Genomic DNA, 27,444 nt, shown 5'->3' on the forward strand with positions numbered 1-27,444 from the left:
GCATGTGCTTTCTTTCTTTGTGGGACTGCTAATTTAAACTCTACCAAAGTTACCACAGGACACTACATGAGATGTCCCATTCCAGAAACAGACTTCTTAAAAAAACAGCATCTTTCAGATCTTCTTTTTTATTTATTTATTTATTTTTTGCGGTATGCGGGCCCCTCACTGGCCTCTCCCATTGCGGAGCATGGGCTCCGGACGCACAGGCCCAGCGGCCATGGCCCATGGGCCCAGCCGCTCCACGGCATGCGGGATCCCCCCTGGACCGGGGCACGAACCTGCGTCCCCTGCACCGGCAGGTGGACTCCCAACCACTGCGCCACCAGGGAAGCCCCTTTCAGATCTTCTTGAATGAAATACATCTTACATTCCAACTGAGTGCCCATAAAATTTCACCAAACAAGACTTAGCCTTACCACCTGTGGTAAGCTCTGATATTTTCTTATTCTATTTCACTTTTTAAAAATTTCGGCCTTAGGGACTTCCCTGGTGGCGCAGTGGTTAAGAATCCGCCTGCCAATGCAGGGGACACAGGTTTGTTGATCCCTACTCCGGGAAGATCCCACATACCGTGGAGCAACTAAGCCCAACTAAGCCTGCACTCTAGAGCCCGTGAGCCACAACTACCGAAGCCTGCATGCCTAGAGCCCGTGCTCCGCAACAAGAGAAGCCACCGCAACAAGAAGCCCACGCACCGCAATGAAGAGTAGCCCCTGCTCACCGCAACTAGAGGAAGCCCGCATGCAGCAACGAAGACCCAACACAGCCAAAATAAAATAAATAAAAAATTAATTGGGCTTCCCTGGTGGCGCAGTGGTTGAGAGTCCACCTGCCGATGCAGGGGACACGGGTTCGTGCCCCGGTCTGGGAAGATCCCACATGCTGCGGAGCGGCTAGGCCCGTGAGCCATGGCCGCTGAGCCTGCGCGTCCGGAGCCTGTGCTCAGCAACGGGAGAGGCCACAACAGTGAGAGGCCCGCGTACCACAATTAAAAAAAAAAAAAAAATTTAATTTAAAACAAAAAGGGAAAAAAATCGTAAAAAAAAAAATTTTGGTCATACCACGTTTTTTTTTTTAATGACCCACTTTGGCATCCATGATTTTTTTTTTATTTAAAAATAAATTGGAACAAAAAGACAATAAGCCCTCCTTTCCTTGACCCTTCGTAGAAATCCCTTCAGGCCAAAAGGCCACATTCTATACAGACATACCTCCTGTTATTGCACTTCGCAGATACTGCAGGGGTTTTTTCGGGTTTTGTTTTTTGTTTTTTTACAAATTGAAGGTCTGTGGCAACCCTGCGTTGTCAGATGATGGTTAGCATTTAAAGTTTTTTTTTTTTTTTTAAAGAAGATGTTGGGGGTAGGAGTTTATTAATTAATTTATTTATTTTTGCTGTGTTGGGTCTTCGTTTCTGTGCGAGGGCTTTCTTTAATTGCGGCGAGCGGGGGCCTCTCACTATCGTGGCCTCTCACTATTGTGGCCTCTCTTGTTGCGGAGCACAGGCTCCAGATGCGCAGGCTCAGTAGTTGTGGCTCATGGGGCCTAGTTGCTCCACAGCATGTGGGATCTTCCCAGACCAGGGCTCGAACCCGTGTCCTCTGCATTAGCAGGCAGATTCTCAACCACTGCGCCACCAGGGAAGCCCTAAAGTATTTTTAAATTAAGGTATATACATTGTTTTTTTTTAGACACAATGCGATTGCACACTTAGTAGGCTATAGTGTAAACATAAGTGTTATAATCACTGGGAAATCAAAAAATTCATGTGACTTTATTGTGATATTTGCTTTGTTGTGGTAGTCTGGAACTGAACACACAATATCTTGGAGGGATGACTGTACATTGGGGGAAAGGCTTGTGTCCATTAGGGCTTAGAAATCTATCCCAGAAGCAATTGGGTAAATACCTCATCCAGTTTCCCCCAGCCTCTCTGGTCCATGGTAGACGTTGCTCATGGATTCTGGCATTCTCCCTGCCAAGCCTTCCGGGCAACCTGGTGTTCCCAGGCCCTCACTGTGGTTGACTCAGAGTTGGTGAACAGGTGCCATATCCCAGACAAACTGGGACACCCGCCCCCGTTTCCCAAGCCCCCCACCTCCCCAGTGCTCCGCAAGAGCCTGTGGTCCAGGGAAAGAGGGCCTAGACATTGGGAAGAGACTCTCCGCCCACCACCCCCCTCCAGGTGTGCAACAGCAGGCAGGTCACTTAACTCCTTCGAACCTCCGGTTTCCTCACCTGTAAGATGGGTGGATGTGAGGATCACATGAGATCATAGATGTCAGGTTGCCCATGGGAAGTGGTGGCCACCTCTGCCCACCTACCTGTGTCCTCGTTCCTCCTTAGTAGTTGGTGGTTCTTCCATACACCACCCTGCCACCCCACGAGCAACTCTCAGGTCCACTCATGTATCTCTTTGGATTCAGGAACCTCAGACCCACTAATGCCTGTGGCCTTTCTCTACCTGCTTGAACAAGAGTTGTCTCTCCTTCATGTGAAGGAAAAAAGTAGTGTGTTTGGATTTTAAAAGAAACTGTTGGGAATCACTTCACTTTTTTTTGTTTATTTTTGCCGTGCCATGTGGTATGTGGGATATTAGTTCCCTGACCAGGGATCGAATTTGCACCCCCTGTATTGGAAGCGCAGAGTTTTAACCACTGGACCTCCAGGGAAGTCTGGGAATCACTTTTAAATAATTCTACTGTAGTAGGAAGATCATGAGGTGAATTCTCCTAACACCATCAAGGCCAGTCGAGTTTTCGCAGGTTTTTCATAGTGTATATGTTTTTGATGCAGAAGTTATCTCTGTGACTCACTTCTGCCAGAATTTGTCCTGTTCTGTCTTGTGGTTTGGGAGGCCCTGTGTCTCCACTTGCTCCTGGCAGATTGACAGCATGGGGCCTTGCGGCGCTCTTTGTCTGCCGGTGGTGTCTTGTCTCCCTTCTGTACTTTTCCGGGTTATGAGGCTGCTGTTCCAGTCTGGGCAGCCACCTCCTGCCACACCACTATGGCGCTTGAAACTAAACTGCCATGTTTTCCACTTTCTAGACCATTTAAAGGCTGACGTTGGTCCTCTTTTCGTTGCAAAAGCTGCCTAACAGTAGGCCAGTAGCCAAGGTGTTCAATGGACATTTCATGGCCTTTGTCATCCTCAGACTGCTAGCATCATTCAGAGGTGGAATGGACTTCTAAAAAATCAACTCAGCAAAGATCTCTACCTCTTCCTGGTCTGTACACTTTAGTAAGGTAGTTTGGTCACTGAATGTGTTTGTCACCAGAAAGGATTTATCTCTATCTCCTGGGTAAAGATCAGGTCAAAGGGGTTGGGAGTTATATAGACTATTTCGAAAATTTGGAATTCTACCCTCATCATTCCTGTGTATGATGCATCTTTCTTCCCCCTAACAGCAAGCCCAGGTTCACCTGGTTGGTGCACCCTCTGGCTGGCAGCTGACCAAAGGGGGCCTCAGGAATTAATTCTGGTTCAGCCTCCGAGATTCTTTCTTGGATGCCTAGTCCCAGGTCATGAAAACAATCACTGGGTGCCCTGCCTGCCACTTCTCCCTACAGTGGCCCACATGGTCTCTGTAAATTTGTAAAAATGCTTGTTCCATTTACATCTGACCTTTCCAAACAAAAGGTCTGGGTGTGAGTAGGTGATGATAGAAGAGATAAAGCTGTACCTTCTGGGATGGGAGTCACACTGATTTCGTGTCCTCGGAGGGAGAATAACAACCTGGCACCTGGCAAGGGAACACCTCAGACCCCAGGAGGTGTGGGGGGTGGGGAAGGAGGGGTGTAATCAGTGCTCTTTGTGCCCTCTAGATCCAACAGTGCAGCCTGCCAATCCCTCACCTGGTCCGCCTGAGCCCTGCAGCAGGCAGTGTGACGCATAGACGCAGCCAGTCCTGAACCATTCTGCTATACCCAGTGCCATCAGCAGCAACGCCTGAATGTGGGCCCCACCCATAGACGTTTACAAACACATGGACCTGCTCAGCTTTATTCTAATCTGGCCGATAAAAGCACACACTTCTGATGCCAAGCAGCTCCGAGCTATGCCATGTATGGCAATTGAGGCCACAGCTACTCATGGCACTGCCCATGTGGCTTAACCAAATCAGCGCAGTGGTGTTCCAAGTCAAGTTTAATAACAAGTCCTGAACTGGAGTGCCTTGTGCCCAGTACTCTGTGTGTTTGCATGTGGGAAAGAACAAGTCACAATGTCTCTCCATTGGGCATGAGGGCCTGCTCGGGGGCCTTGTAATTATTGGCCGTGACACCAAAGATCAACAGGTCAGTCTGAAGTCCCTTGTGGGGTTCCTAATGGATAAGAGACTAGCCTTTGATTACATCCTGGCTGTCTGAAATAAGCCCTGCATGGTCACAGCTTGATGAGTCCAGGACACTGGATGGCAGGTTGGCCTCATCAACGGGAGTCACTGCTACTTGGAGTCCTGCTGACAGTAATTAAATGCCGTATGAGACAAACTGTTGTTTGTTTCCCCGTCTCCCTTGCAGCTGGATGTGACCAGGTGTCTAAATCCAGACTGAAGGGATGTGTGCTGCCTCCAGGTCGGGTCCTTAAAAGGAAGTGGTGTGCCCTCCACTTGCCCTTTTCCTTCCTGAGAACCCGATGGTGGGGGCCAGGCTCCCCACAGGCCCAGGGACGACATCCTGGAGGAATGCAGAGCACCCAGACAGAGGGAGCCCGGTCCCTGGATGATCTTGCAGAGTCACCCACTCACCTGCTCTGGACTCCCACCAGCTCAGGTTTTCGTGGGAGAGAAAAGTGACGCTCTCTTGTTAAGCCTCTGTCTTCAGAGACTCTGAAAGCTGCCACATCCTTAATATAATATAGGAGCGAATAACCGGGGATCTGAAGGACCAGGCCAAGGTCTCCCTGGACCCATTCACTCACTCACCCCACAATTTTATTTAGCACAGCAGTGCAGAGCTACTACTTCCTCTTGAGTCTGGAAGGTCTCACACTGCTGTCCCACAACCCACTAGCCCAGTGTCCCACTGTACCTTTTAGGGCTCAACTACATATAACATGGGGATCCTATTGCCAGTTTCATAAGGAATCATGAGACTGTGTTTGTGAATCATAATAAAAACTAACACTTATCAAGTATCTATTTACCTTGTCCCAGGCACGCTCTGTGCAAAACCATGTACCTTATGAGGTAAGTTCCATTTGACAGAGGAGGACAATGAGGGCCAGACTGACTAACTTAATGTCCACAGAACAGTAAGGGGTAGAGCAAGGATTCACCTGTAAGCAGACTGACCTCCAGAACCCAAACTCGTAGCCACTCTAAAATTGCTCTAACCTGCCGTTGCCACACTGCCTGGCATCAGGTAACCCAATTCACCAAATGATAGGGAGCACCAACTCTGAGCCACACCGTTCCAGGCGCTGAGCAAAGCAACGAAGCTCCCACCCTCCTGAATTTACGTTCTGCCGGGAGACACAGGCACTTTCTCTCATATCCTGCACACGATTGTCGGCAAAACCACAATCACTGTTCACCACCTCTTCTCAGAGTAAAGACCAAAGATCTTTGATTTACAAGACACTCCACCACCCACCCCAACCATCCCTCCTCTTCTACCTCTCTCCCTCCAGCTCTTCAGATACACAGGTACATTCCTGCCTCAGGGCCTTGGCACTTGCCACTCCCTCTGCCTAGCTAAGCCTCCGTGTTCTTACATGGCTTGTTTTCTCACCTTCAGATCTGTACTCAGAAAGGCTTCAGTGAGGCTTCCCTGGTAACTATCTGAAATCCAGCGTCTCCCAAACATACTACATAGTTATTCCCTGGTCTCCCCCTTCTTGCTGTATTTCTCTTCTTAACACATATTACTTTAAAAAAAAAAATAGAGTTCATTGAGTTATAAGTTACATAAAACCCATTTCAAATATACAATTCAGTGATTTTTAATAATTTTACCAGGCAGTGCAACTATCACCATAAATCTGTTTTAGAACATTTTCATCCCCTTCCCCCCAGTAAGATCCCTCATGGCCATTTACAGCTAATCGCCATTCCCACACTCAGCTCCCAGCAACCACTAATCTACTTTGTCTCTCTAATTGCCTTTTCTGAATACTTCATGTGAATGATATCATACAACATGCAGTCTCTTGTGTCTGGCTTCTTTCACCCAGCATAATGTTTTTGAGGTTTATGTAGCTGTAGCGTATGTCGGGAGTTCATTCCTTTTTATTGCTGAATAGTATTCCATCGTATGGATAGATATATCACATTTTGTATATCTATTCACCAACTGACGGACAGTTTTGTTTCCAGCTTTTTCTAACATACTCTACATTTTGCCTTGTTCCTGGCACTAGAATGTCAATTCCACGGGGCTGGAATTTTTGCTGGTTTTGTTCAGCTCTGTGTCCCCAGAACTTGAACTGTGCTGGACACATGGTAGGTACTCAATAAATATATGCTGAAGGAACACGTGAGAATAAAGATAACCTCAGAGAGTGGTAAGCAAGGGCTATCTACGCTGGCCACGAGGCAGGGGAAAGGGGATGGAGTGACGAGGCTCCGTGGACCCAGCAGTCAGGGCAGTCTCCTCTAAGGAATGGACTTTGGAGCAGAGACCTGAACGCACAAGGCTGATTACTACACGTTCGTCATCATCCGCAGGCCTCAGCTACCTGCTCCTGCCTAAATGCCAGTCTTGCCTGCCACTCCTGCAGGTCCAGGCAGCCAACTTGGCAGCAGGGCTGGGCTGGAGAGGGACTTGCAAGGACTAGCCTCACAGCCATCGGAACAGATGACGCAGGCCCCAGCTCCTCCCTGGGCCTAATCTGGGCCCTGCGCAGTGTGGGGAGGGAAGGCTGGGCTCGCCTGGCTGCCCCTTCTGCTGAGTGACCCCCAGGGTGAGACAAAGGGGTCAGGCACAGCCTTGGACTTGAGCTACACTGCCTGGGTTCGAATCTCAGTTCTAGCCTGTTCACAAGGAGCTAATTTTGTCCGTCATCTTAACTGGTCCCTCAGTTTTCTCATCTGTAAAATAGGGATAGCAACCATAGCTACCTTTTACTTAAAAGCCAAACATTATTTTATAAGCACTTACTCCTTGTAACTGTGTGCAGGCATGGTTGTGGGAAACTAATCCATTTGATTCTTACAGCAGCTCCATATGGTAGCTGTTCTTTACAGATTAGGAAACTGAGGCCCAGAGAGGGGGAGTAACTTTCCCCAGGTCACTCTGCTACTAAGTAATACAGATGGGCTTCCAATCAGCAGACTGGTTCCAAGTGCATGCTCTTCACCCCTTCAGACACTGCTTCTCACCAGGCCAAAGGCATTGTCATAGTGAGTTAATGTATCTGAAGCCCTTGGAACAGCAGCCCAGCACGTAGTAAGTACACAAGGAGTGTCACTATTATCACAGAGGGCATGGGGAGGCACCCTCCCTCTCATTTCTTCAAAAGCAAGGATCTGACCCTTTTAGGGGAAGCTGATAAGAGCTCTAGCCCCTCAAATCTGCAACTGCCCACACATTCCTCCCCCAGCCCCACCCACCACTCACTTGCCAAGGCTCACTGGGTGGGTGGTGGTGTGGGGGAGACATAAGTTAACTGTCCACCCTCCCCATTTCCCAGACGACCAGTTGGGCGGTGCCGGGGAGGGGCTGTGAGTCAGGGCTAAGGACTCTGAACAAAGGTCTCGGGTAGGGCTCCTCAGAACTTCCGGGGCTGGCCCACTGCCTCTCCCCAAGGCCGGTCCTCTGCCTTTGGCCGTGCAGACATACCTTCTCTCAGCACCATGGAGGTCGACCGGTCGGCAGGTGCGCTCCTGGGGAGTGGGGAGCTTGAGGGGCAGGGGGCCAGACTCAAACCCAGGGACTGCCTCCAACGGGGCATTCCCTGCGCTTGCACCAACGCACCCAATTTCTCTTCTCTCTGCAGCCCTGGAGTCCACCTCCAAGAAGCCCCACGGGGCAGGCCAGGTGGGAGACCCCAAGCACGCCCCCGACAAAGTTGAGGTAGCTGATAACCCGAAGGTAAGTCACTTCATTCTTAGGAGGGTGTTTTTGACCCCAGGGTCCCGCTAGGTCTGGGGCCTCCGACATGGGGGAATGGGAGCTGGGAAAGGGGTCCCTGGCCTCACTGCCATGCCTCCGACTAGCATCAGCACGGCCACGGTCACGGTCACGGTCACGGTCACGGTCACGATCACGGTCACGGTCACGGCCACGGCCACGGTCACGGTCACGGCCACGGCCACGGAAGCGCCTCAGGTTCCGGCAGCAGCTCCAGCGACTCAGAAAATGAGGCGAAGGTAAGAGGCTTACCCCTCACTAGCGGGTGCCCGGCGCCCCAGCCCGGAATTCGGGCCGACGTCTCACAGGCGAACCCTCTCTCTCCTCTCCCTCCCCCACCGCCCTCCGCCCCACAGCCCAGCGCTGCCGGCTCCGAGCTATACAAAAGCGCCCCGGGCAAGGTCAAGAAGCCCAAGGTGAAAAAGGAGAAGAAGAAGGAGGAGAAGAAGGAGGAGAAGAAGGAAGAGAAGAAGGAGGAGAAGAAGGAAGAGAAGAAGGAGGAAAAGAAGGAGGGCAAGAAGAAGGAGGGGAAGAAGGAGGCTTCCCACTAACGGGCCTCTCCGGGGCTCAGTAAACCTTCTCTCGGCCTCCAGGTTGCCTTTTGTCCCCCGCCCTTCCCCATCCCCCTTCTCGGACCGGGCCTGCCCCCTGCTGGGCACCGCGCGCCAAGGAGAGGCTGCCCACGCCGTGCCCATTACGGTTTATTGTTTCTGGAACAGTGGCCGCACTGCTGGGGGGCGGCCTGTGCAGCTGGAGATCTCAGCACCTCGGCGAGGATGGGGAGGGAGGGACTCGGGCGGCGGGGTGGACCCTGTGGCCGGCAGGTGGCCGGGAGATGAGCGCGGCAGCGCGGTGGCCACCGGAAGCAGCAGCTGGAGGCGTTGTGGGGCCGCCCTCACCGCACCAGGTGGAAGGTGAGCCAGTACATGAGCAGGGGCTGCGCCGCCGCCACGGCCATGGTCAGGTACATGCGCAGCTGGTTCCGCGCCCCACGCACCGGGATGCCCTCGGCCGCCGCCTCGGCCAGGATCTTCAGCCGCAGCGTCCGGATCTGGGCGGGGGAGGGGTTCACTCTTGAGCCCGCACTCCTTCCAGACTCCAGTTTCCCCACCCCTCCATAGGGCAGCTGGGCTCAAGTCTCTGCTCTTGAGGAACCTTGGTTTCTCCCAAATCTCCTAACACACGTGGAGGACCTGCTCCTCCTCCCAGGCCTTGGGAGAAAATGTGAGGGTTCCAAACTCAAATGCTAGGCGAGGCCTCTTAAGTGAGTGAGGTGAGGAACTTCACTGTGAATACTCCACCTGAGGGGATGGCCAGGCTTGGCCCTTTGGCCGTCACCAGCTTGTGCTGACCCTTGACAATTTTTCAACACAAGCCAGAAATGCCTTCTTTTCCTTCTTAACTTTTTTTCCCCTCCCCTCCCCCCGCCCAGAATTTTAAATAATGACATCTAAGTCGAAGTTTATCTGAGCAGATCTGGCCCACCAGCCACTAGTTTTTGCCCTCTGCTCCTCACACTGAATCCTCCCAGTACCCTGACGTGCAATTATCATCATCCCCATTTTACAGAAGGGGAAGCAGGTTTAAAGAGAGGAAGTGATCTGCCCAGGATCGAGCGAAGCCTGGGTTCAAACCCAGGCCTGGTGGATCCCAGTGCTCTTAACCAGCACCTCCACTCCAGCTGGATGAACTCTCAGAGAAGCTCCTTTGAGGATACTGAACTCTTTTCATCCTAAAGGAAATTCTGGTAGGAGGCCCATCACGCAAGGCGAGTGGAGTGAGGGTGAGAGCCCACTCTAGCAGCCTGGCTGGCGCCTCCTCTTCCTTCAGGACCCCGCTTGGACACCCCCTCTTCCAGGAAGCTCTCCGGACCCTCAGGCTAGGGCAGCCACTCCAGGGCTCCTCAGTTCACCAGTGTGGGGCCTCTGGTCTAAACTCCCCACCTGACATCCCCTGCTTGGATGCCTCCAGGGACCCCCAACTCTGCCCAGGAGGCCTGTGCCCCGAGTCCCATCCTTCCCTGAGCCCCAGCTCACCATGAACACAAAGATGGACACACAGCACCAGCCCAGCACCAGGTAGTAGCCAATCTTTCCAAAGAGCAGGCCCATGAGGACCCCACCAATCATCCTGTGGGGGAAAGGGGAAGGGTGGTCTGAGGAAGAAGCCCCAGAGCTGGGGGCTGGCCGTGGGAAGGTGGAGGGGGGGTACTCACCCAACATATTTGTAGCCCAAGAAGGCCACCAGGTCGATAGTGGTGAGGTCTGTGTTGACAGTGACAAGGTAGAGGCTGAGCAGGATGGCCAGCACCTCCAGTGTCAGCCAGGCCAACGCCGAGCTCGCCTGCAGCCCCAGGAGGTCTGGGGAGAACCTGTCAGCACCCAATCTCTGTCATTCAGTTAGCTGGCTCAGACCCTCCCTAAGCATGTGCCTGGGGACAGCCTGTATGGGGGGGGCGGGGCATGCTGAAGACCCGGCAGGGGCCAAGATGGATCTGGGCCCTGTCCTGGAAATCCCATCCCCAGTGACAGCCCAGAAAGGTCAGGGCTGGGATGGGGAAAGCACCGGGCAGGGGAGGTGTGTGACCCCGTTGGGAGGTGGGTATCAGACACTTGAGCTAAGGCTTGAAGGAGTAAGGAGCTGATTGGGGAAGAAGGACCTTAGTCTCTGCCATATCCCCAGTGCCTCAACAATTAATTGACTCTAATGACAACCGTTTTCCATGCCACAAAGGAAATGAACAGGGGTCTATGAGTGAGAGGTGGGGGCCTGACGCAGGCTGGAGGGTGGAAAGGCTTCCCTGAGGAAGTAACATCGCAGTGGAGACATCATGAGTGAATAGGTGCTCAGCAGGTGATGTAGGGGAGGAACACACTCCCCAGCAAAGGGAACTGATGTGCAAAGGCCCTGGGGAGGCAACCCAGGTCCTCTGGAGAAACAGAAGGAGGACCAGAGTGGCACAGCAGAGTGAGGGAGAGGGGCAGGCAGTGCCAGGCTAAGGAGCTGGGGCTTGGTCTGGGGACAGGGGAGCTAGGGACAGCTTCTGAGCGGGGGGAGACATGGCCAGGCTCACCTCCCAGCCAAGACCTTCCTGCTGGAGTGGGGGTGCAGGGGGTGTGTGTGGGCCGGGCAGCTGGTTAGGAGAGGCCAGGGGAAGGATGGGTTTAGTGTCACCCAGCACAGGGTGTGGTGGTGGGCTGCACACGGGTGGGAAAGAGGAAAGGGGCAAGGGTGACCCAGAGGGTGACCGTGCGGGCTCTGTCTTGGGCTAACTGGGAACATGGTGGGGCTCTTCTGAGACAGGGGAACCAAGAGACCTTCCTGACTGCCCCTCAGCTCCCCCAAACCCCACAACACTCTGCCTACTCCAGGCCACTCTTACCTATCCTGGGTCCCCAGCGCCAGGCCAGCCACCAAGACGTAGGTGATGAAAGCCATGGCTGTGAGAGGGAGACACACAGACACTAGTCAGCCCAGGGCCTCCGGGCACCTAAACCTCTGCCCGAGACAGGCCCACCCAGAGGGAGGAGGGCACCGGGCTGTGGTGGGTAGGGTGAAACCTGGAATGTAGAGGTCAGGAGCGTTGACATCAAAGCGCGGGGCCACTGGTGTGTCCTGCTGGTACTGCACCTCCCAGTCCTGTGGGGAGGGCGGAGGGGGCAGGCAGGACCAGAGCTGGGCTCCTGGCCCGCCTACAGGCCCTCTCTCGGCCTATCTTCCTGCCTCTCACGCCTGCCCCAGCCTGACCCACCCCTGTCTACAGGCTGCCACCCCGCTCAGATGCTCACCTGGTGCAGGTAGGGGAAGAAGAGCAGACCCAGCTTTTTGCCCACATACATGGTGTCCACAGCGAAGTAATACTTGAGCTTGGTGACGGGGATGAAGCGGTCGATCTGGGGAGGCAGAGCGCCAACCTGAAGCCCTGGCCCCAAGGCCCCTACCTGCCCCCACACCCACCAGCCCGGCCCACTCACGTTCTTATCCACCAGCTCCTTGCCCTGCGCGGCTAGGCTGCTCCCGTAGGCCATGGCCATGTTGGACACAGGATCACCCAGGAAGGCCGACTGGGGCGAGGCGGAGGCTGTAGGGTAGCCCAGGCCGCCAGGCGCCCGCTGGGCCCCATAGCCTCGGCTCTGGGCCGAACTCGTGTCATCAAAAAGCTGGTGGGGGTCAGCCATGCCTGGCTGGGACACAGGTACCCTCCGCTTCGAGGCTGCAGGGGGAGAAGGGTGGGGAGCCTCATTCATTTTGCAGGAGCTCTCCCTCCCACTTCTGCCGCAGTGGGGCACTGGTTTTGCTGTCAGATGGGTTGTCTAGTCAGGTTTGGGCGGCCTCTGCCTGCCTGCCATCCATCCGTCCATCCAAATAACAATGAGGAGGAGGAGGACGACGATGACGGCTACTATGTACTGGGATTGACTGCACAGCATCCTGTGCTAAGCCTCTTACAAACAAGGTCTCTAGACAGACCTTCTCCCTGCACGTTCCCTCCTACTCATCCAGCTCCAGCCACACCGGCCTCAGTACTCAGTGAACACACCAGGCACATTCCCACCTCAGGGCCTCTTCACTGGCGGTTCCTCTGCCTGAACGCTCTTGCCCCAGACATCCTCAGGGCCCCCTCCTCTCCTCGAGGTCTTGGCTCCGTGGGGCCTTCCCCAGCCATCCTGTCTACAGCTGCATCTCCCTTGGTGCCATCCCCTCATCCCTCTTCCCCACTTCATTTATATCCACAGAACTCAGCAACAGCTGACACACTAGCTGTTTATTTTATTCACTGTCTGTCTCCCCCACTCAAATTTGAGCCCCAGCCAAGGTGAGGAGCTTTGTCTTGTTTGTGACTGAAGCCCCAGCCCCTAGAACAGGGTTAGAGTAGGTGCTTGATAAAAACCTGATGTAAAAATAAAAATAAATAAATAAATAAAAATAAATTTTAAAAAAGGGCTTCCCTGGTGGTGCAGTGGTTGGGGGTCCACCTGCCAATGCAGGGGACACGGGTTTGGGCCCTGGTCCGGGAGGATCCCACATGCCGCGGAGCGGCTAGGCCTGTGCGCCGTAACTACTGACCAGTGCTCTGGAGCCTGCGAGCCACAACTATTGAGCCCGCGAGCCTGGAGCCCGTGCTCTGCAACAAGAGAAACCACTGCTCCCCGCAACTGGAGAGGGCCTACGTGCAGCAATGAAGACCCAACGCAGCCAAAAATAAATAAAAATAAAAATAAATTTAAAAACCTGATGAATGAATAAATGGCCATGCCCATTTTACAGATGTGGAAACCGAGGCTCAGACAGGCTAAATGACTTGTGCAAAGGGCCAAAATGAGGGAGTGACAGAGCAGGATTCCAGCCCAGGTCACCCTGTTAAATATTGTAATAATTAAACCCCAGCTGAGCACTTAAACCACACACCAGGCCATGTTCTAAACACTGTGGATTAACTCATTTAATCCTCACAACAATCCATTCTGTGTTGGTGAGACTATCATCCCATTTTACAGATGGGAACCATGAGCCCCAAAGAGGCTCAGGCCCTTGCCCAGAGTCATACAGATGGTGTGAAGCAGAGCCTGGTTTCAAGTTTTCAAAAGATCCCTCCATTTCTTGCGGGGGAACAGACTGGGAAGGCGGGGACAAGATGAGGGGAGAGGAGGGGAGGAAGCTGCTGAGGTGGTCCAGGTGGGAGAACAGGATGGGGCGGGCAGGGGTGGGGTGGGGAGGGGAGGGGCTGCTTCTGGCAAATTTTGGAGGTAGGAGAGGCAGGATTGTTGGAGGTGTGCTTGGCTGCGGTAGGGTAAGGAAGATGAAGGAATTCACGCTGTCTTCCCAGATTCTGGTCTGAGTGATCAAGTGGATGGGAGTGCTGTCTACTGAGATGGGGAATATGGAGAGAGCAGATTTGAACCCAGCACTCAGGCTCCAGTACCCTGACCAATAAGCCATGCCACCGCAGCAAACGTTTACTGAGCTCCTCCTCTGTGCCAGGCGCCACAGTGGGAACAGGGTGGTAGGATTACAATGGGATGCGGAAGAGGAATCACATAGTCCATGTCGTGACTTTCTCTACACCTCAGTTTTCTCCTCTGCAGGATGGTGTCAACACTCCAGGGCAAAGTGACATAAACTCCTCACCCCCTGGCCTGGCCCATAAAAAAGTGGTCAATCCCGTCACCTATTATCAATAACTAGCCCCTCGACTCTTCCTCTTCATTATTTGTAGCCTGAAAACAGACCCAGGTAGTCCTCTATCCCAGAGCAAGCAGCACTGGCCCCGGCCCACTTGTCCCCAAGCACCACTTCTCTTTTCCCTCTCCCACTTCTGGCCAAAGGGCTGGCTTCCTGAAAGCTTTAGTGTAAGCACTTCCTCCCTCTTTGTTGCCCCCTCAGCCCTTGGCATTTGGGGTTCTGCTCTCACCAGTCCCCTAACTGCCTCTGCATTACCAGGCCAAGGCCGTTATTACTCTCCTCAGACTCAAGCTCCTCGGCAGCACTGAGGCCCTTGCTCCAACTGCCAACCTCCAACTCTCTGCTCTCTTGGCTTCTGAGACACTGTACTACCTCTTTCTCTTTCCTGTCGGAGCCCCACAAACATCGACTGAGCACCTCTGTGGGTTAGGCTGTGCTGCGGGTGAGGTGGATACAGCAGTGAACCAAAAGGGAAAAACTCATGGAGCTGATGTTCTGATCGGTTCTTCTCAATCAGTGATTTCTCTCCAGCTCCCTGAATTGTGTGCCCCAATTTTCCACCACCCTTACCCTTGTCTTCTCTCTCTCAACTAGGGCAATCTCACCACACCCATGGCTTTCACAGCCACCCACCCTGTGCCCTGGGCTGTCTCTAGCCACCACTTCCTGCCAAGGCCCCAGGGCCTTTACCTCTGACATCAGTTCTCACCCATCTGGTCTCAATGTCACCCTCCCTTCTCAGACTCTGTCATCTTGCACCTGACTTAAATGTCCTCCTACCAGCTTCCCCTGTTCATTCTTAGCCCCAACAACCTCCTTTCCAGTCAGCAGCCAGAATGATCTTTTTAAATGTAAAAGAGAATATTTCATGCCCTCTGCCTAAGATCGGTGCCCACTGCGCTGAGAACAAAATCCAAATGCCTAGGAGGCCCTGCATGACCCAGCCCTGCCAACCACCCTGGTGTGCTACCTCTCCTGGGACTCACTCCACCAGTCACAAGGGCCTCCTCCTCTCGGGCCCTGACCCTGCCAAGCTCCTTGCCCCCTCAGGCTTTTGAACATACAGTGCTCTCACCTTGGAACACCTTCCCACAATTAACACCTGACAATACAGCACTCAGGCCTCAGCTCAAAAGATTCCTTCTCAGAGAGACCTTCCTTACTCCTCAATATAAAGCACTAGCCCCACACTTTTCTTCTCATAACATCCAGTGGTTCTTTTTTCTCTTCCAAGTACTCGTCACAACTTCTGAATCTATATTCATTTGTCTACTTGCTTACTCAGCACAGGCCTCCCATGCTTTTCCCTCGCACCATAAATCCCCTTCCCCGGGCTAATTCCTCATCATTCGATGTTACCTCTTCCAGGAAGCTTCACTGACACGCCTGGGCTGGGTCATGTTTCCTAATCTGGGCTAACACAACACCTCCATCCCTGCCATAACCACTCTGATTGTGCTTCCCCCATCCCAGCCCTGACCCCTCTGCCTGCTCTTCTCTTATCACAGCTCCATGAAGACAGGAACCAGGACTGATGGGCACGGCTGTATCCCCAGCATCGCCCACCACAGGGCCAGTCAGGCATCTTACAAAGGTTGAGGGAGGAATGTAAGGCCTCCTCAACCCCTAGTCAGTTTCCGGCTTATTCCCTTTACAGTCCTAATCACTCCCGAAATTATCCTGCTGCCTAGTTTGCTTCCAAGTTTAGTGTCTGTCTTCCCACTAAACTCTGAGCTGTAAGTTGCCAAGTTGCTGGTTACTACTGGGTACCCAAATTGCAGCACAGGGCCTGGCACAAGGGAGCTGAAGTAAGATATTCTGAATGAATAAATGAGACGCACTCACACTCCCGGAGATGAAGAGGAACTTAAAGAGAGATACAAATTCACAGACATGGGAAAAGGGGATTAACAGCACAATAAACACAGGTTCAAATCTTAAATGAGGGGTAAACACGGCCCTCTGCGATCACGCAGGGCTTTGAACGCCGTCCTAAGGTGGGTGGGCAACAGCCCAAGGCCACGGAAGGGTGGGGAGAGGACAGACGGCTAACTGAAAATGAATGAAAGTCGCGTTGTTCTGCACATCACACAATATCCTGCCCAAACTTGTTTTCTTCTAAAGGAATTTCCTAAAGAAGAATCGAATCCAACACGCCCCTACCCGGACCTGGCATCCCTGCGCCGTGCACACCTCGTAGCTCCAGATCCCTGACCTCGTGACCTCCGACCTGCGGCGACCTCGCCAACCGCCGAGGCGGCCCCGCCATGCCCCGCCCTCCTAGCGCCCCGGTCGGCCACGTACGCCACTTACGCTGCCGGGGCGTCCCCGCCGCCGCCAAGCCTGCCGGGTGCATTTTTCGCTGCCGCCGCCGCCACCGCAGCCCCAGCCACGGTTCGAAATGTGCCCGCCCGGCTCCCGTAGCCACGCCTCACCGGCCACACGACAGCCAATGGGCGTCACGATCGCGCAGACGCCACGCCCCCTCACAGAGGCCCAGACAAGCTGGCGGGTAAGAGGCGAAGACTGGAGGCCGGTGACGTTAGGCGAGAGTCAGCCCTGCAGGGCAAGGAGGGCGGAGCCCGGAACAATCGAAGGAGTAGGCGGTGTCGTGCATGATGGGAAATGTAGGTGTCGAGCGAAGAGGGCGATGGGAAATGGAGTTCTCTATAGACAAACGCTCAATTTGGCTCTTGAGAACACTGGGGAGCGAGAGAAGGGTATGGAGCAGGAGAGGAGAGACCCGTTAGTGTTCCCCAGGGGCTAAGCAGAGTTGTGCGGGCTCTAGCGCTTATACAGTTTTGGCAGACTTTAGGTATTAAAGTGATTATTTAGAGGGAGAGAAGGATATCCAACAAGTTAGGTGGGAAGAACCAGGTGTCTTTCCTCAAGACGTATTGTTAAAAAACAAAATTAGGGACTTCCTTGGCGGTCCAGCGGTTAAGCCTCCGCGCTTCCACTGCAGGGGGCGTGGGTTCCATCCCTAGTTGGGGAACTAAGATCCCACATGCCAGCTTGATGCGGCTAAAACCAAAAAAAAAAAACCCCACAAACAAAACAAACCAAAAAACCCCAAACTAAACCGAGTAAAATTTCTTAAATTAATTTTTTATTGGAGTATAGTTGCTTTACTAAACCGAGTAAATTTGAAGACCTATGGGATTTATTCAAAAATTTATGGGGGCTTCCCTGGTGGCGCGGTGTTTGGGAGTCCGCCTGCCGATGCAGGGTACACGGGTTCGTGCCCCGGTCCGGGAGCGGGAGGATCCGGCGTGCCGCGGAGCGGCTGGGCCCGTGGGCCATGGTCGCTGAGCCTGCGCGTCCGGAGCCTGTGCTCCGCAACGGGAGAGGCCACAGCGGTGAGAGGCCCGCGTACCGCAAAAAAAAAAAAAAAAAAAAAAAAAATTATGAATCGGGCGACATCCCATCTAGTAAATAGAACGGAGCTTGAAGGAGTTGTACAAAATGGAGGGTTTTTTATAGAAGGAGGCAAGGAAGTTATTAGCAAGAGAAAAGAAAGAATTATTTCAGACCAGGTCACCTTCTTTTGGTGGGAGGGTGAGAATCTATCTTATAGAATACCTCTTCTTCCTTTGCGGGGGTAGGGGTGGGGGCGTGGGGAATGTAGAAATGGTGAGGTCCCACATGACAGATTACCTCGCTGGTGCTGACCAGGAAATTCCAGACTGGCCGATTAAGATTACCTTCCTGGGGAAGGACAAAATTGCAGTTAGGTCAGATGTTAAAATCTAGGTTTGGTATCATGGGCTTTAGCACGAGTGACGCCATTTGGGGTCTGTGGTTTTCTCTTTAACAACATCTTTAGACATTTTCCCAAAAAGTCATAAAAATGTTCCTGTGTTGCAACCTGGTTTCCCTGGTTTGCCAAAAAACATTGTAATCCCCAGCAAGTGAGCACACACGGGCACACCTGCAAGTGAGGGGCCCTGAACATTAAGCTACCTTAGTCTCTCCTGTCTCTGCCCTCCATCTCCCCCTTTATCTAACCTGTCTCCCCCTCAGCCTCCCCTTTTCTGTCCCTCAGTCTCCTCCAGTTATCTCAGGCAAAGATAGTGGTAGAAATGACTTCTGGGGAGTGATAGCCCTCCGGAAGGATGTCAGCAAGTGACCGTGTCACTGTGGCTTTCCCTTTCCTCTTCTGAGACACTGTCTTTTCTGGGGACCTTGAAGACTGTTCTAGTCTCTCAGTTATGACTCCTGGCTGCACAGTCCTCTAGGCTTCACCATCCAAGCCCCTGTCACTCTGCCTGTGCTTCCCTTATCACAGCCCTGACCCTCTGGGCTGTCAGTCGGTTGAAGTGCGGGGAGCCCCCCCGCGAGGGCAGGGCCCAGGGACTGTCTTAGTCACTGCGTGTCCCCAGCATCACCCAGCAAAGCGCCAGGCACAAATTGAGGGCTGGGCAAAGATTTGGTGAATAGCTAAGGATCCCCACTCTGTGAGGGCACAGGTGACACCTGGCCCTGTGGTGTCCCCTTTGTGAGTTAGACAGGGGTTCCCTCCAGGTGGACGCAGCCCCACTCCAGAACGCACGACCTGGCGCGTGGAACGAGGGCTGGATTTCAGTTTGTCCCCTTGTCCCCTCAGCAACGCGCCCCGGTGCGGCGCACAACCTTCGCAGCCTTGAGCAATGGCCCTAAGGAGTCGGGGAGCGACTCCTCGGTCCGCGAGCCGAAAACAGACTTAGAATTCTCTCTGGCGTAGGGAGCCGCGGCTCCGGGGAGGAAGCAAAGGAAGGAAGGGGGAGGAAAGGAAGAATACCCCCAACCCAAGCATCCCGCCGGTCTCCTGGGTCCGGGAGCGCTGGTCTCCTCCCTCTCGGTCTTCACACCTGGCGGTGGGGCGTGCCTCAGTTTCCTCCACCCCGCCCCTCCCCTTTTTCCTCTTCTTCCTCTTTGGGGCGCCGGTGGCCGCGCGTCAAGCACTCCCGGAACTGAAGCTGGGCGCCTGGCGGTCGGGAGGCAGGGGCCACGTCAGCGGGGCGGCCGGGAGCTTGGCGGGCCGGCCGGCTGCGCCATGCGGCGGGGAGCGCTCCTGGCGGGCGCCCTGGCGGCGTACATCGCTTACCTGGTGCTGGGCGCGCTGCTGGTGGCGCGGCTGGAGCGGCCGCACGAAGACCGCCTCCGAGCTGAGCTGCAGACTCTGCGCCAGCAGCTGCTGCAGCGCAGCCCTTGTGTGGCTGCCCCCGCCCTAGACGCCTTCGTGGAACGGATGCTGGCGGCAGGACGGCTGGGGCGCGCAGCACTCGCCAACGCCTCGGGGTCCGCCAACGCCTCGGACCCCGCCTGGGACTTCGCCTCGGCGCTCTTCTTCGCCAGCACGCTGGTCACCACCGTGGGTACGTGGTCGCCCTCCCGAACCCCCGACCCGGGACCCCCCGGAGCCCCCGCCTCCCTAGGGACCCAGGAGCCGCCACGAAATACCCGATCCCGGCGGATCATTCCCGATCTACTCTGAGCCCAGAATCCCCTCAAAACCCCCCAACGAGGACCTGGGACCCACACTCATGGGCTTCTCCACCTTGGGGGGCCTCCATCCATGCCTTTCCTCCCAGTAGGAAATCCACCAGTTCCCTCGGGGACCAGAGCCACCCTCAGAGTACCTTCCGGCGAGCATCTGGGGCCTCATTCCTCTGCCTTAACTCCCTTGGAGACCCGGGTCTGTCCAGTCCCCTCTGGGCCTAGAACTACCCTCAGAGACCTCCTGCGAGAACCCCGGACCCTCTGCCTGAGACCCTCGCCCCATCTGGACTGGGACCTCAGCCATGCTGAGCCAGCTCTCTCTGGCTCAGACCGCCATCCCCTCCAACACTGTCTCCTGGTTCTCCAGATACGTCCTTCTGGGTTGCCCCTTAGGAAGCCTTACCCCAATCTCCTCCCGACCCTGGTGCCCCAGTGAGGACCCTGAGTCTCCAGACCCTCTCCAGGTGCTATCCCTAAAGACCTTACTGCCAGTAGACATCCCTCAGCCAGAACCTGGGGCCCCTATCCCAGACTTCTAGCCCTCTGGACCTAGACCACTCCCCAGCAAGGGGCCCTGCCCTCCTCCTGACCAAGGACCACCCCCACCCTCATACTCCTCTGCAGGTAGCCCTGACTCCAGACACAGGGCCCCTCTTCACGTATCCCACTCCGTCTTAACATCTTTGTATTGAGGAGCCCTCAGTGCAGGGCTTTCCTCCCAATAGGGACACCCTGTTCCCTCTGAACGTGGGACTTCCAATTCAGCAGCCCCAGCTGTGGAAGTGCGTGAGAAAACTAGAGCACCTTCAGGAAGGGCCGCTGACTTTCCACCCAGAAGCTCCCTAGCCAGGACTCCCACCCCTCCAGTCCCAAAACGGCACCAGCAAAAACCCCTACTGTTTTCCAAGCCAGGGACTCCCCATGGGGACCCCTTTGTTTATTTATGTGGGCCCCCGCATGGATCTTTGTTCCCTGAACACAAACCCATGCCCCCTGCAGTGGAAGTGCGGAGTCCTAACCAGTGGACCACCAGGAAATTCTTTGCAGACCTCTTTGAACCCGAGAACCCCTAGCTGAGACTCTCACCACTCTCTGGACCCTGACACCCCTCGTAAGAACCCCAGAACCACCTGAGACCCCAGCGCCCTCCACACACGCTGTCCCTGAGAGCAGAATCGCCCCCCTCCCCAGGATGCCAGTGCAGGGAGCCGGCTCTCTGCACCTGCTACCCCTCCCCCGAGACCCCCTGCCCAACCTGAATTTCCCAAGAAAGGGAACCTCCTGGGGACCTGGGACCCCTTCAGTCTCCTCCAGACCCACAGCTGGGACCTTTCTCTCCACCCCAACCCTGCTGTAGTCTGCTCTGGACCTGAAGTTCTCCCTCCATCAAGGACACTCCAGGCTCTCTGTACCCCAGACCCCCCACCACCACTGTCCACTCAAGACCATTCCCACTTTCCACCCTTGACACTCTCAGCCAGAACCTGAGACACACACACCCCTCCCATCCTCCCCGTAGCACTGTCTACCCCCATCATGTCCCCTCAGGCATCCTTGGGCTCAGAAGCCCCTTCTGCCTGAGGATTCCCCTTCCAATCCAGAAAACACCCACACTGGTGCCTGTCCCCCTTCTTCCTCTGGACCCAGGACCCCAGCCCCAAACCAGGATTCTTTTCAAACCAGGACACTGGCCTCTGATTTCAGATTACTGACTGGACCCCACAGATCCCCTTCTCTGGACCCCTACAGCCTCAGGTGGGACTGACGCCCCCTCCCAGCCCTACCCGGGAAATCTCTCACCTCAGGGCCCCTCAGACCTGGAAAATCCCTTTGTTGTCAGGCTCTGCTGGTCCTCCCACAGCCCCTCCCCAGCCCCCAAACTTCCTCTTTGCCTCTTTGCTAGGATTTGGATAGGGGAGGTGGCTGGGGCCTGGCTGGCCCAGACTCCTAACTCCCTTCACTGCCGGCAATAGCAGGCAGCCTTTGCCTTTTGTGCCCTGTCATCATTGTGTGGATCAGCAAACCAAGGCCCGGGGCAGCAGGGCTGGGTGCTTCTCACAGACTTTCCAGCTGCTGGCTGGGCCTGCATGACCTGCTCCCCGGCTTCACTCTCCCTCTGTCTCCTCCCAGATCCTGGCTTCGGAGAAGTTGTCCCAGGCAAGACAGGTGAAGAAGCCAAACTCAAGGCAGGCACTGTCTGGGGGATCTCTGATTCTCAGTGTCCTCCCTCATCTGTAAAATGGGGATAATAACACTCCCTGCTTCACAGTAATAGCAATACCTGGTAGAGGACTTAACCACATATGGACTTGGACTCACTCAGTACAATAAGCCTTGTGAGGCAGGTACCATTAGCGGTTCTATTTTTCAGCATTAGAAACTGAGGCCCGGAGAGGTTGGACAACTTGCCCAAGGCCACACAGTTAGGAAGTATAGCGTGCGGTTTTGAACTGAGGCTGTCAGGCCTCAGAGTCCCATGCTGTTAACCAACACACCACACTACCTCTTAGGCTTGCATGAATGAAGGAGGGTGATATATGTATATTAAAAAAAAATTATTCTGACATTCGTTAAAAATGGTAGGTTATGGCAACAGGGGAGAGAGACTGAACTCAATTCTGAATATAGCAAAGACAGCTGGAGAGATTTAGAGCTGAGAGCAAAGTGAAGGGGCCAGTGGATGGAAAATTACCAAGAGGAGCATGGAAGGTAGGGGGATTCTTGCTAAATACTGGCCAAGGGCTTCGATATCAGTGGTGGATGGTGAGGAATCTGATCAGATATCAAGAGTGGGGGGATTCTCCCTAAACCAACTGAGGATTCCTGCTAAAACTGGGCTTAGTCAAGAAGAGGGCTCAGGACTTCCCTGGCGGTCCAGTGGTTTAGACTCTGCGCTTCCAATGCAGGGACGCAGGTTCGATCCCTGGTCAGGGAACTAAGATCCCACATGCCGCGCGGCACAGCCAAAAAAAGGGAAAAAAAGGAAGAGGGCTCAGAGGAGCTGACTAAAATTTGGTCAAGGTGGGAGTCTGTGTCCGTGTGAAGTGCCGGTAATAATAACTGAGACTGACAGAGCCTCGGTTATTATTATTGTTGCTGGTGAAGCCGGGAGCCCTGAATGTATCTGGAGAAATGGAAGACCGTATGTCATTCATAGAGACCTCTCCCACAGCGTCCCTGGTCTTGTCATAGGGCCTAGTCTTCTGAGGAAGACCTGGGGCCTGGAGCTGGTCCAGGCAGCCTTGCTGTGATTGAGGCCAGGGCTGGAGGAGTCGACTCACCTGCAACTGGGAATGGGGGGAGGGAGCGAGCATTACAGTCATGCTAACTCTTTCTATGCCCGTGCTAGGTGCTACACCCTGTCCCAACCTGCATTTGAGGAAGGCATTGTTTATGAGGCCATTTTGCAGTACTCTGAGGAAACTGAGGCTCAGAGAGGAGAAGTCACTTGGCCAAGGTGATGCAGGGACCAAATAACAAAGCACCGATTTGGACTTGGCTCTCTTGGAGGTAGCAAGTTGAGGCTCACAACCCCCATTCTATTCTAACTCTACGATTTTTCTGTTTATGAGGATTTCGTGTCATCTGCAAACCTGTCATTTCAGCTAGGCTGCTGGAGTTTCTCTATCAAAAGCCTTGTATTAATGAAGCTTGGAGCCATAAGTGATAAACCTCAAATAACAGCTGCTTAAATAAGATGGAAGTTTATTTCTTGCTCACATTCAAGGGAGTCAGTCCAAGACCAGGATGGTGCTGCATGGTCAGAGACCTTCGTGTTCCTTCATAACTCCTGGGCACGGTTTCCATTCCCAAGCCCATCTCATGGTCCCAGATGGCTGCTCACCTCCAGCCTTCATATCTGTGTTCCAGGCAGCAGGAGGAGGGAGGAACAAAGGAAGATACACATCTCCCTTTCTCTAAGGACACTTCCTGGAAGTTGCCTGCTTCTTTCATATATACCTCATTGGCCATAAATTATTCCAGAGCCACACCTAGCTGCGCTGGAGGAGGGAATGTCTTTATTCCAGGTGGCCACCTGTCCAGCAAGAACTAGAGGATCCTTTATTTTTCCCTAGTTTTTTTTTTTTTTTTTGCGACAAAATACACATAACATAAAATTTTCTATCTTAACCATTTTTAAGTGTACAGTTCAGTGGTATTAGGTACATTCATATTGTTGTGCAACTGTCACCACCATCCATCTCCAGAACTCTTCTTATCACACAAAACTGAATCTATACCCTTATGTACTAACTCCCCATTTGCCCCTCTCCTCAGCTACTGGCAGCCATCGTTCTACCTTCTTTTTCTTTTTTCTTTTTTGTCTGTGTTGGGTCTTTGTTGCTGCGCGCGGGTTTTCTCTAGTTGTGGCGAGCGGGGGCTACTCTTTGTTGTGGTGCGCGGGCTTCTCATTGCTGTGGCTTCTCTTGTTGCAGAGCATGGGCTCTAGGCGCGCGGGCTTCAGTAGCTGTGGCACGCGGGCTCAGTAGTTGTGGCTCGCGGGCTCTGGAGCACAGGTTCAGTAGTTGTGGCACACGGGCTTAGTTGCTCCGCGGCACGTGGGATCTTCCCAGACCAGGGCTCGAACCCGTGTCCCCTGCATTGGCAGGCGGATTCCTAACCACTGCGCCACCAGGGAAGTCCCCGTTCTACTTTCTGCCTCTATGATTTTGACTACACTAGGTACCACATATAAATGGAATCACAGAGGATTTGTCTTTTTGCGACTGACTTATTTCTCTTAGCATAATATCCTTAAGCTTCATCCATGTTGCAGCATGTGTCAGAATTTCCTTCCTTTAAAAGGCTGAATAATATTCCATTGTTTGTATTTACATGTCGTTGATCCATTCATCCATCTATGGACACTAGGGTTGTTTCCACCTTTTGGCTATTGTGAAGAATGCTGCTATGAACATGGGTGTACAGGTGTCTCTTCAAGCCTCTGCTTTCAATTCCTTTGAGTATATAAAAGCCAGGGGATCCTTTTGTACGGAAGAAGGGCTCAGGGGAAAGCCTGCTCGTAATGTGCAATTCTTCCACACTTTCTTACGGGCCACAGGGCTGGATCTGCAGTCTTCTGGGCAAGACATTTTACTGTCAGCATAAACCAGGCCCCTTACCACTCCAGTCATATCTCTGACCCTTTGGTTTGCTTTATTTGGGAAATCAAAAGAGATTTTCAATTACACACTGCCAAAGTGATCCAGTTTCACCCACACCTGAATTCCCCTTTATCGTGTTTCTGTTTGCAGAACTCACACCCACCCTGGCCTTCCTGTGTTCCCACGGTCTCCGGGAGCACAGTGGGGCTTGTCACACCCACTTTAGAGTAGAGGAAACTGAGGCTTTGAGCCAGGGTAAAGCCTGCACCCTTTATTCATTATTTTGACTATCGATCAAGTGCCCACTCTATGCCAGATACCAGGGCTACAGTAGTGAAGAAAACAGACAGAAGCCCCTGCCCTCCTGGAGCTGGTACCCTGTGGGGAGCCAGACAGTAACCACATAAATAAACCATACGGTACGCTAGAAGGCGTTCAGTGCTATGAAAACAAACTAAAAAGAAGAGTTGGGTAGCAGGGTGTAACAATTTAAAGTGGTGAGGGTGTCACTGAGAAGGTGACATTTGAGCACACCTGAAGGAGGGGAGTAAGGGAGCCATGTGGATACCTGGGGGAAGAGTGTTCCACCAGGCAAGAACAGCCAGTGCAAAGGCCCTGAGGTGGGAGCGTGCTGCCCTGGGTTGTGTGGTGCCCCGTGGGTCACCATAAGGACTTTGTCCTTTTACCTGAGTGAGATGGAGCCATGGGGGGATTCTGAGCAGGGCGGGCACATGACCTGACTCACGTGTTCACAGGGTCCCTCTGGCTGCGTGAGGGGGGAAGGGAGACCAGGCAGGAGGCTGCTGGGTAGACAGGACCAGGATGGAGCCGTGGGGTGGAGTGGGGCGAGTCGGTGGGTTTTGGATCTGTCTGAAGGTTGAGACAACAGACAGAAACTGGGTGTGAGTGACAAGGGAGTCGAGGATGACACCAGGCTCTTGGCCTGAACAGCAGGAAGGGTGGAGGTGCCGTCGCTGGAGATGAGAGATTCTAGGAGAGGTGCGTTCGAGAGTGAAATTAGTCCTTGGCTTAGAGTGGCCACAGACCCCGGAGTGGATGCCGAGTGGGCAGAAGGATTTCCCCCTCACTCCCACAGGGTACGGGTACACGACGCCGCTGACCGACGGGGGCAAGGCCTTCTCCATCGCCTTTGCGCTCCTGGGCGTGCCGGCCACCATGCTGCTGCTGACCGCCTCGGCCCAGCGCCTGTCCCTGCTGCTCTCCCACGCGCCCCTGTCCTGGCTGAGCCGGCGCTGGGGCTGCCACCCCCCGCAGGCGGCCCGCTGGCACCTGGCGGTCCTGCTGGGGGTCGTGGTGACCATCTGCTTCCTGGTGCCGGCCGCCGTCTTTGCCCACCTTGAGGAGGCCTGGAGCTTCCTGGACGCCTTCTACTTCTGCTTCATCTCTCTGTCCACCATTGGCCTGGGTGACTATGTACCTGGAGAGGCCCCTGGCCAGCCTTACCGGGCCCTCTACAAGGTGCTGGTCACAGGTGAGTGGGGTGGCTGGCCGGGGACCGAGGGCCGGGTCTGAGGGGGACCTGGCCCCAACCCAGGGGGGAGTTGAAAGTCACTGCCCAATCTTTGGGGGTCCTGTAGCCCCACGGCCATGACCTGGAGGTCTGAGTCCACCCATCGCCCCTCTGCCGTCTCTGCAGTCTACCTCTTCCTGGGCCTGGTCGCCATGGTGCTCGTGCTGCAGACTTTCCGCCGCGTGTCTGACCTTCATGGCCTCACAGAGCTCATCCTGCTGCCCAATCCATGCCCTACCAGCTTCAACGAGGATGGGGACGATCGGGTGGACATTCTGGGCCGCCAGCCAGAGCCACACCAGCAATTCGCCGCCGACTTGCACCCTGACTACGCCTCCATCCCCAGGTAGCTGGGGCAGGCGCCGCGAGGCTGCGGACCTGGCCTGCGGCTGAGGGGCCCAAGGGACTGGACTGACAGACTAGCACGTCCACAAGCACATGCAAGTGTTCCTGAGGCCCTGCCTCCGCTATCCGTCTGTCCTTTGCCTTACCTGCCTGAGCACCACCCGGATCCAGGAACCAGCATTGCCTAAGTTTCCCCTGCCCCTCCTCTCACCTCCCTGCACACTCTGTGCTTCCCTGGCTTTCTTACCGTCTCTGTCTTTCCCTCTCACCATCTCTTTGTTTCTCATTCTTTTACGCCATCTGCCACTCACCACCTGCTGATTCTCCCAGGCTCTGGACTCACACCTCATTTCAGGAGCTAGATCAGTCACTCCACTTTGGCCAAGTGGCCTCTCAGAGCCTTGATCTCCTCATCTGTCAAGTGGAAAGAGTATATTCACTCACTCAAAACTCCCTCCTCTGTGCCAACCCATGCTGGGCAGTGCTAGGGACATAGTAGTGTTCCAGATGGTCTGCCCCCTGCTCTCATGGGGCTTGCCATCCTGTAAGGTAGACAGACCTGTCCTCACACAGTGACAGTCCCTAACAGGCAGGACTTCAGTGGGGGGGTGAGGGTGGCGGTGGGCAGAGTGGTCAGGGCTAGGGTGGAGGGAGCACAGGGAATGTACCCAATCCAGCCTGGAAGGTCAGGGAGGGCTTCCTGGAGGAAGGCGCAACTGAACT

The 27,444-nt window shown here is 54.2% G+C and overlaps 3 protein-coding genes across 5 annotated transcripts; 2 read left to right on the plus strand and 1 right to left on the minus strand.

Annotated features, from left to right (window-relative positions):
* Positions 1-6,473: 6,473 nt before the first annotated feature.
* LOC307179176 (immortalization up-regulated protein) lies at positions 6,474-8,660 on the plus strand. Its single transcript, XM_079908033.1, has 4 exons — positions 6,474-7,821; positions 7,943-8,037; positions 8,163-8,315; positions 8,433-8,660. Exons 1-4 carry the CDS (start codon positions 7,800-7,802, stop codon positions 8,625-8,627), a joined length of 465 nt encoding a protein of 154 aa, XP_079764159.1. The 5' UTR covers positions 6,474-7,799; the 3' UTR covers positions 8,628-8,660.
* An 88-nt stretch (positions 8,661-8,748) lies between these two features.
* On the minus strand, positions 8,749-16,905 carry YIF1B (Yip1 interacting factor homolog B, membrane trafficking protein). Of its 3 annotated transcripts, none has more exons than XM_079908030.1 (8): positions 16,564-16,905; positions 12,051-12,289; positions 11,865-11,969; positions 11,637-11,715; positions 11,459-11,516; positions 10,292-10,447; positions 10,113-10,206; positions 8,749-9,127 (listed from the first exon to the last, which is right to left on the minus strand). In XM_079908030.1, exons 1-8 carry the CDS (start codon positions 16,613-16,615, stop codon positions 8,972-8,974), a joined length of 939 nt encoding a protein of 312 aa, XP_079764156.1. In that variant the 5' UTR covers positions 16,616-16,905; the 3' UTR covers positions 8,749-8,971. The 3 variants fall into 3 exon arrangements, with proteins under 3 accessions (XP_079764156.1, XP_079764158.1, XP_079764157.1); XM_079908032.1 differs by lacking the exon at positions 16,564-16,905 and adding an exon at positions 16,423-16,442; XM_079908031.1 differs by having other exon boundaries at positions 8,750-9,127; positions 16,573-16,901.
* A 2,389-nt stretch (positions 16,906-19,294) lies between these two features.
* KCNK6 (potassium two pore domain channel subfamily K member 6) lies at positions 19,295-27,444 on the plus strand (the record flags this gene model as incomplete). The annotated part of the gene is made up of 3 exons (XM_079906529.1): positions 19,295-19,616; positions 25,942-26,337; positions 26,503-27,444. The coding sequence occupies 3 exons, from the start codon at positions 19,295-19,297 to the stop codon at positions 26,724-26,726; spliced, it is 942 nt and encodes a 313-aa protein (XP_079762655.1). The 3' UTR covers positions 26,727-27,444.

This window comes from Stenella coeruleoalba (genome assembly GCF_951394435.1).
Source record: "Stenella coeruleoalba genome assembly, chromosome: 20".
Lineage (NCBI taxonomy): Eukaryota > Metazoa > Chordata > Mammalia > Artiodactyla > Delphinidae > Stenella > Stenella coeruleoalba.

What these genes read in the sequence shown, in the direction of transcription:
- YIF1B (XM_079908030.1), bottom strand. Translation starts at nt 16,615, where the DNA reads ATGCACCCGGCAGGCTTGGCGGCGGCGGGGACGCCCCGGCAGCGTAAG. An exon ending in GCCCCGGCAGCGTAAGTGGC is followed by an intron (nt 12,290 to 16,563) that starts GTACGTGGCCGA and finishes CTCCCCCTGCAG; the next exon opens with CCTCGAAGCGGAGGGTACCT. An exon ending in TCTTCCCCTACCTGCACCAG is followed by an intron (nt 11,716 to 11,864) that starts GTGAGCATCTGA and finishes CCCTCCCCACAG; the next exon opens with GACTGGGAGGTGCAGTACCA.
- LOC307179176 (XM_079908033.1), top strand. Translation starts at nt 7,800, where the DNA reads ATGGAGGTCGACCGGTCGGCAG. An exon ending in GGAGGTCGACCGGTCGGCAG is followed by an intron (nt 7,822 to 7,942) that starts GTGCGCTCCTGG and finishes TTCTCTCTGCAG; the next exon opens with CCCTGGAGTCCACCTCCAAG. An exon ending in AGGTAGCTGATAACCCGAAG is followed by an intron (nt 8,038 to 8,162) that starts GTAAGTCACTTC and finishes GCCTCCGACTAG; the next exon opens with CATCAGCACGGCCACGGTCA.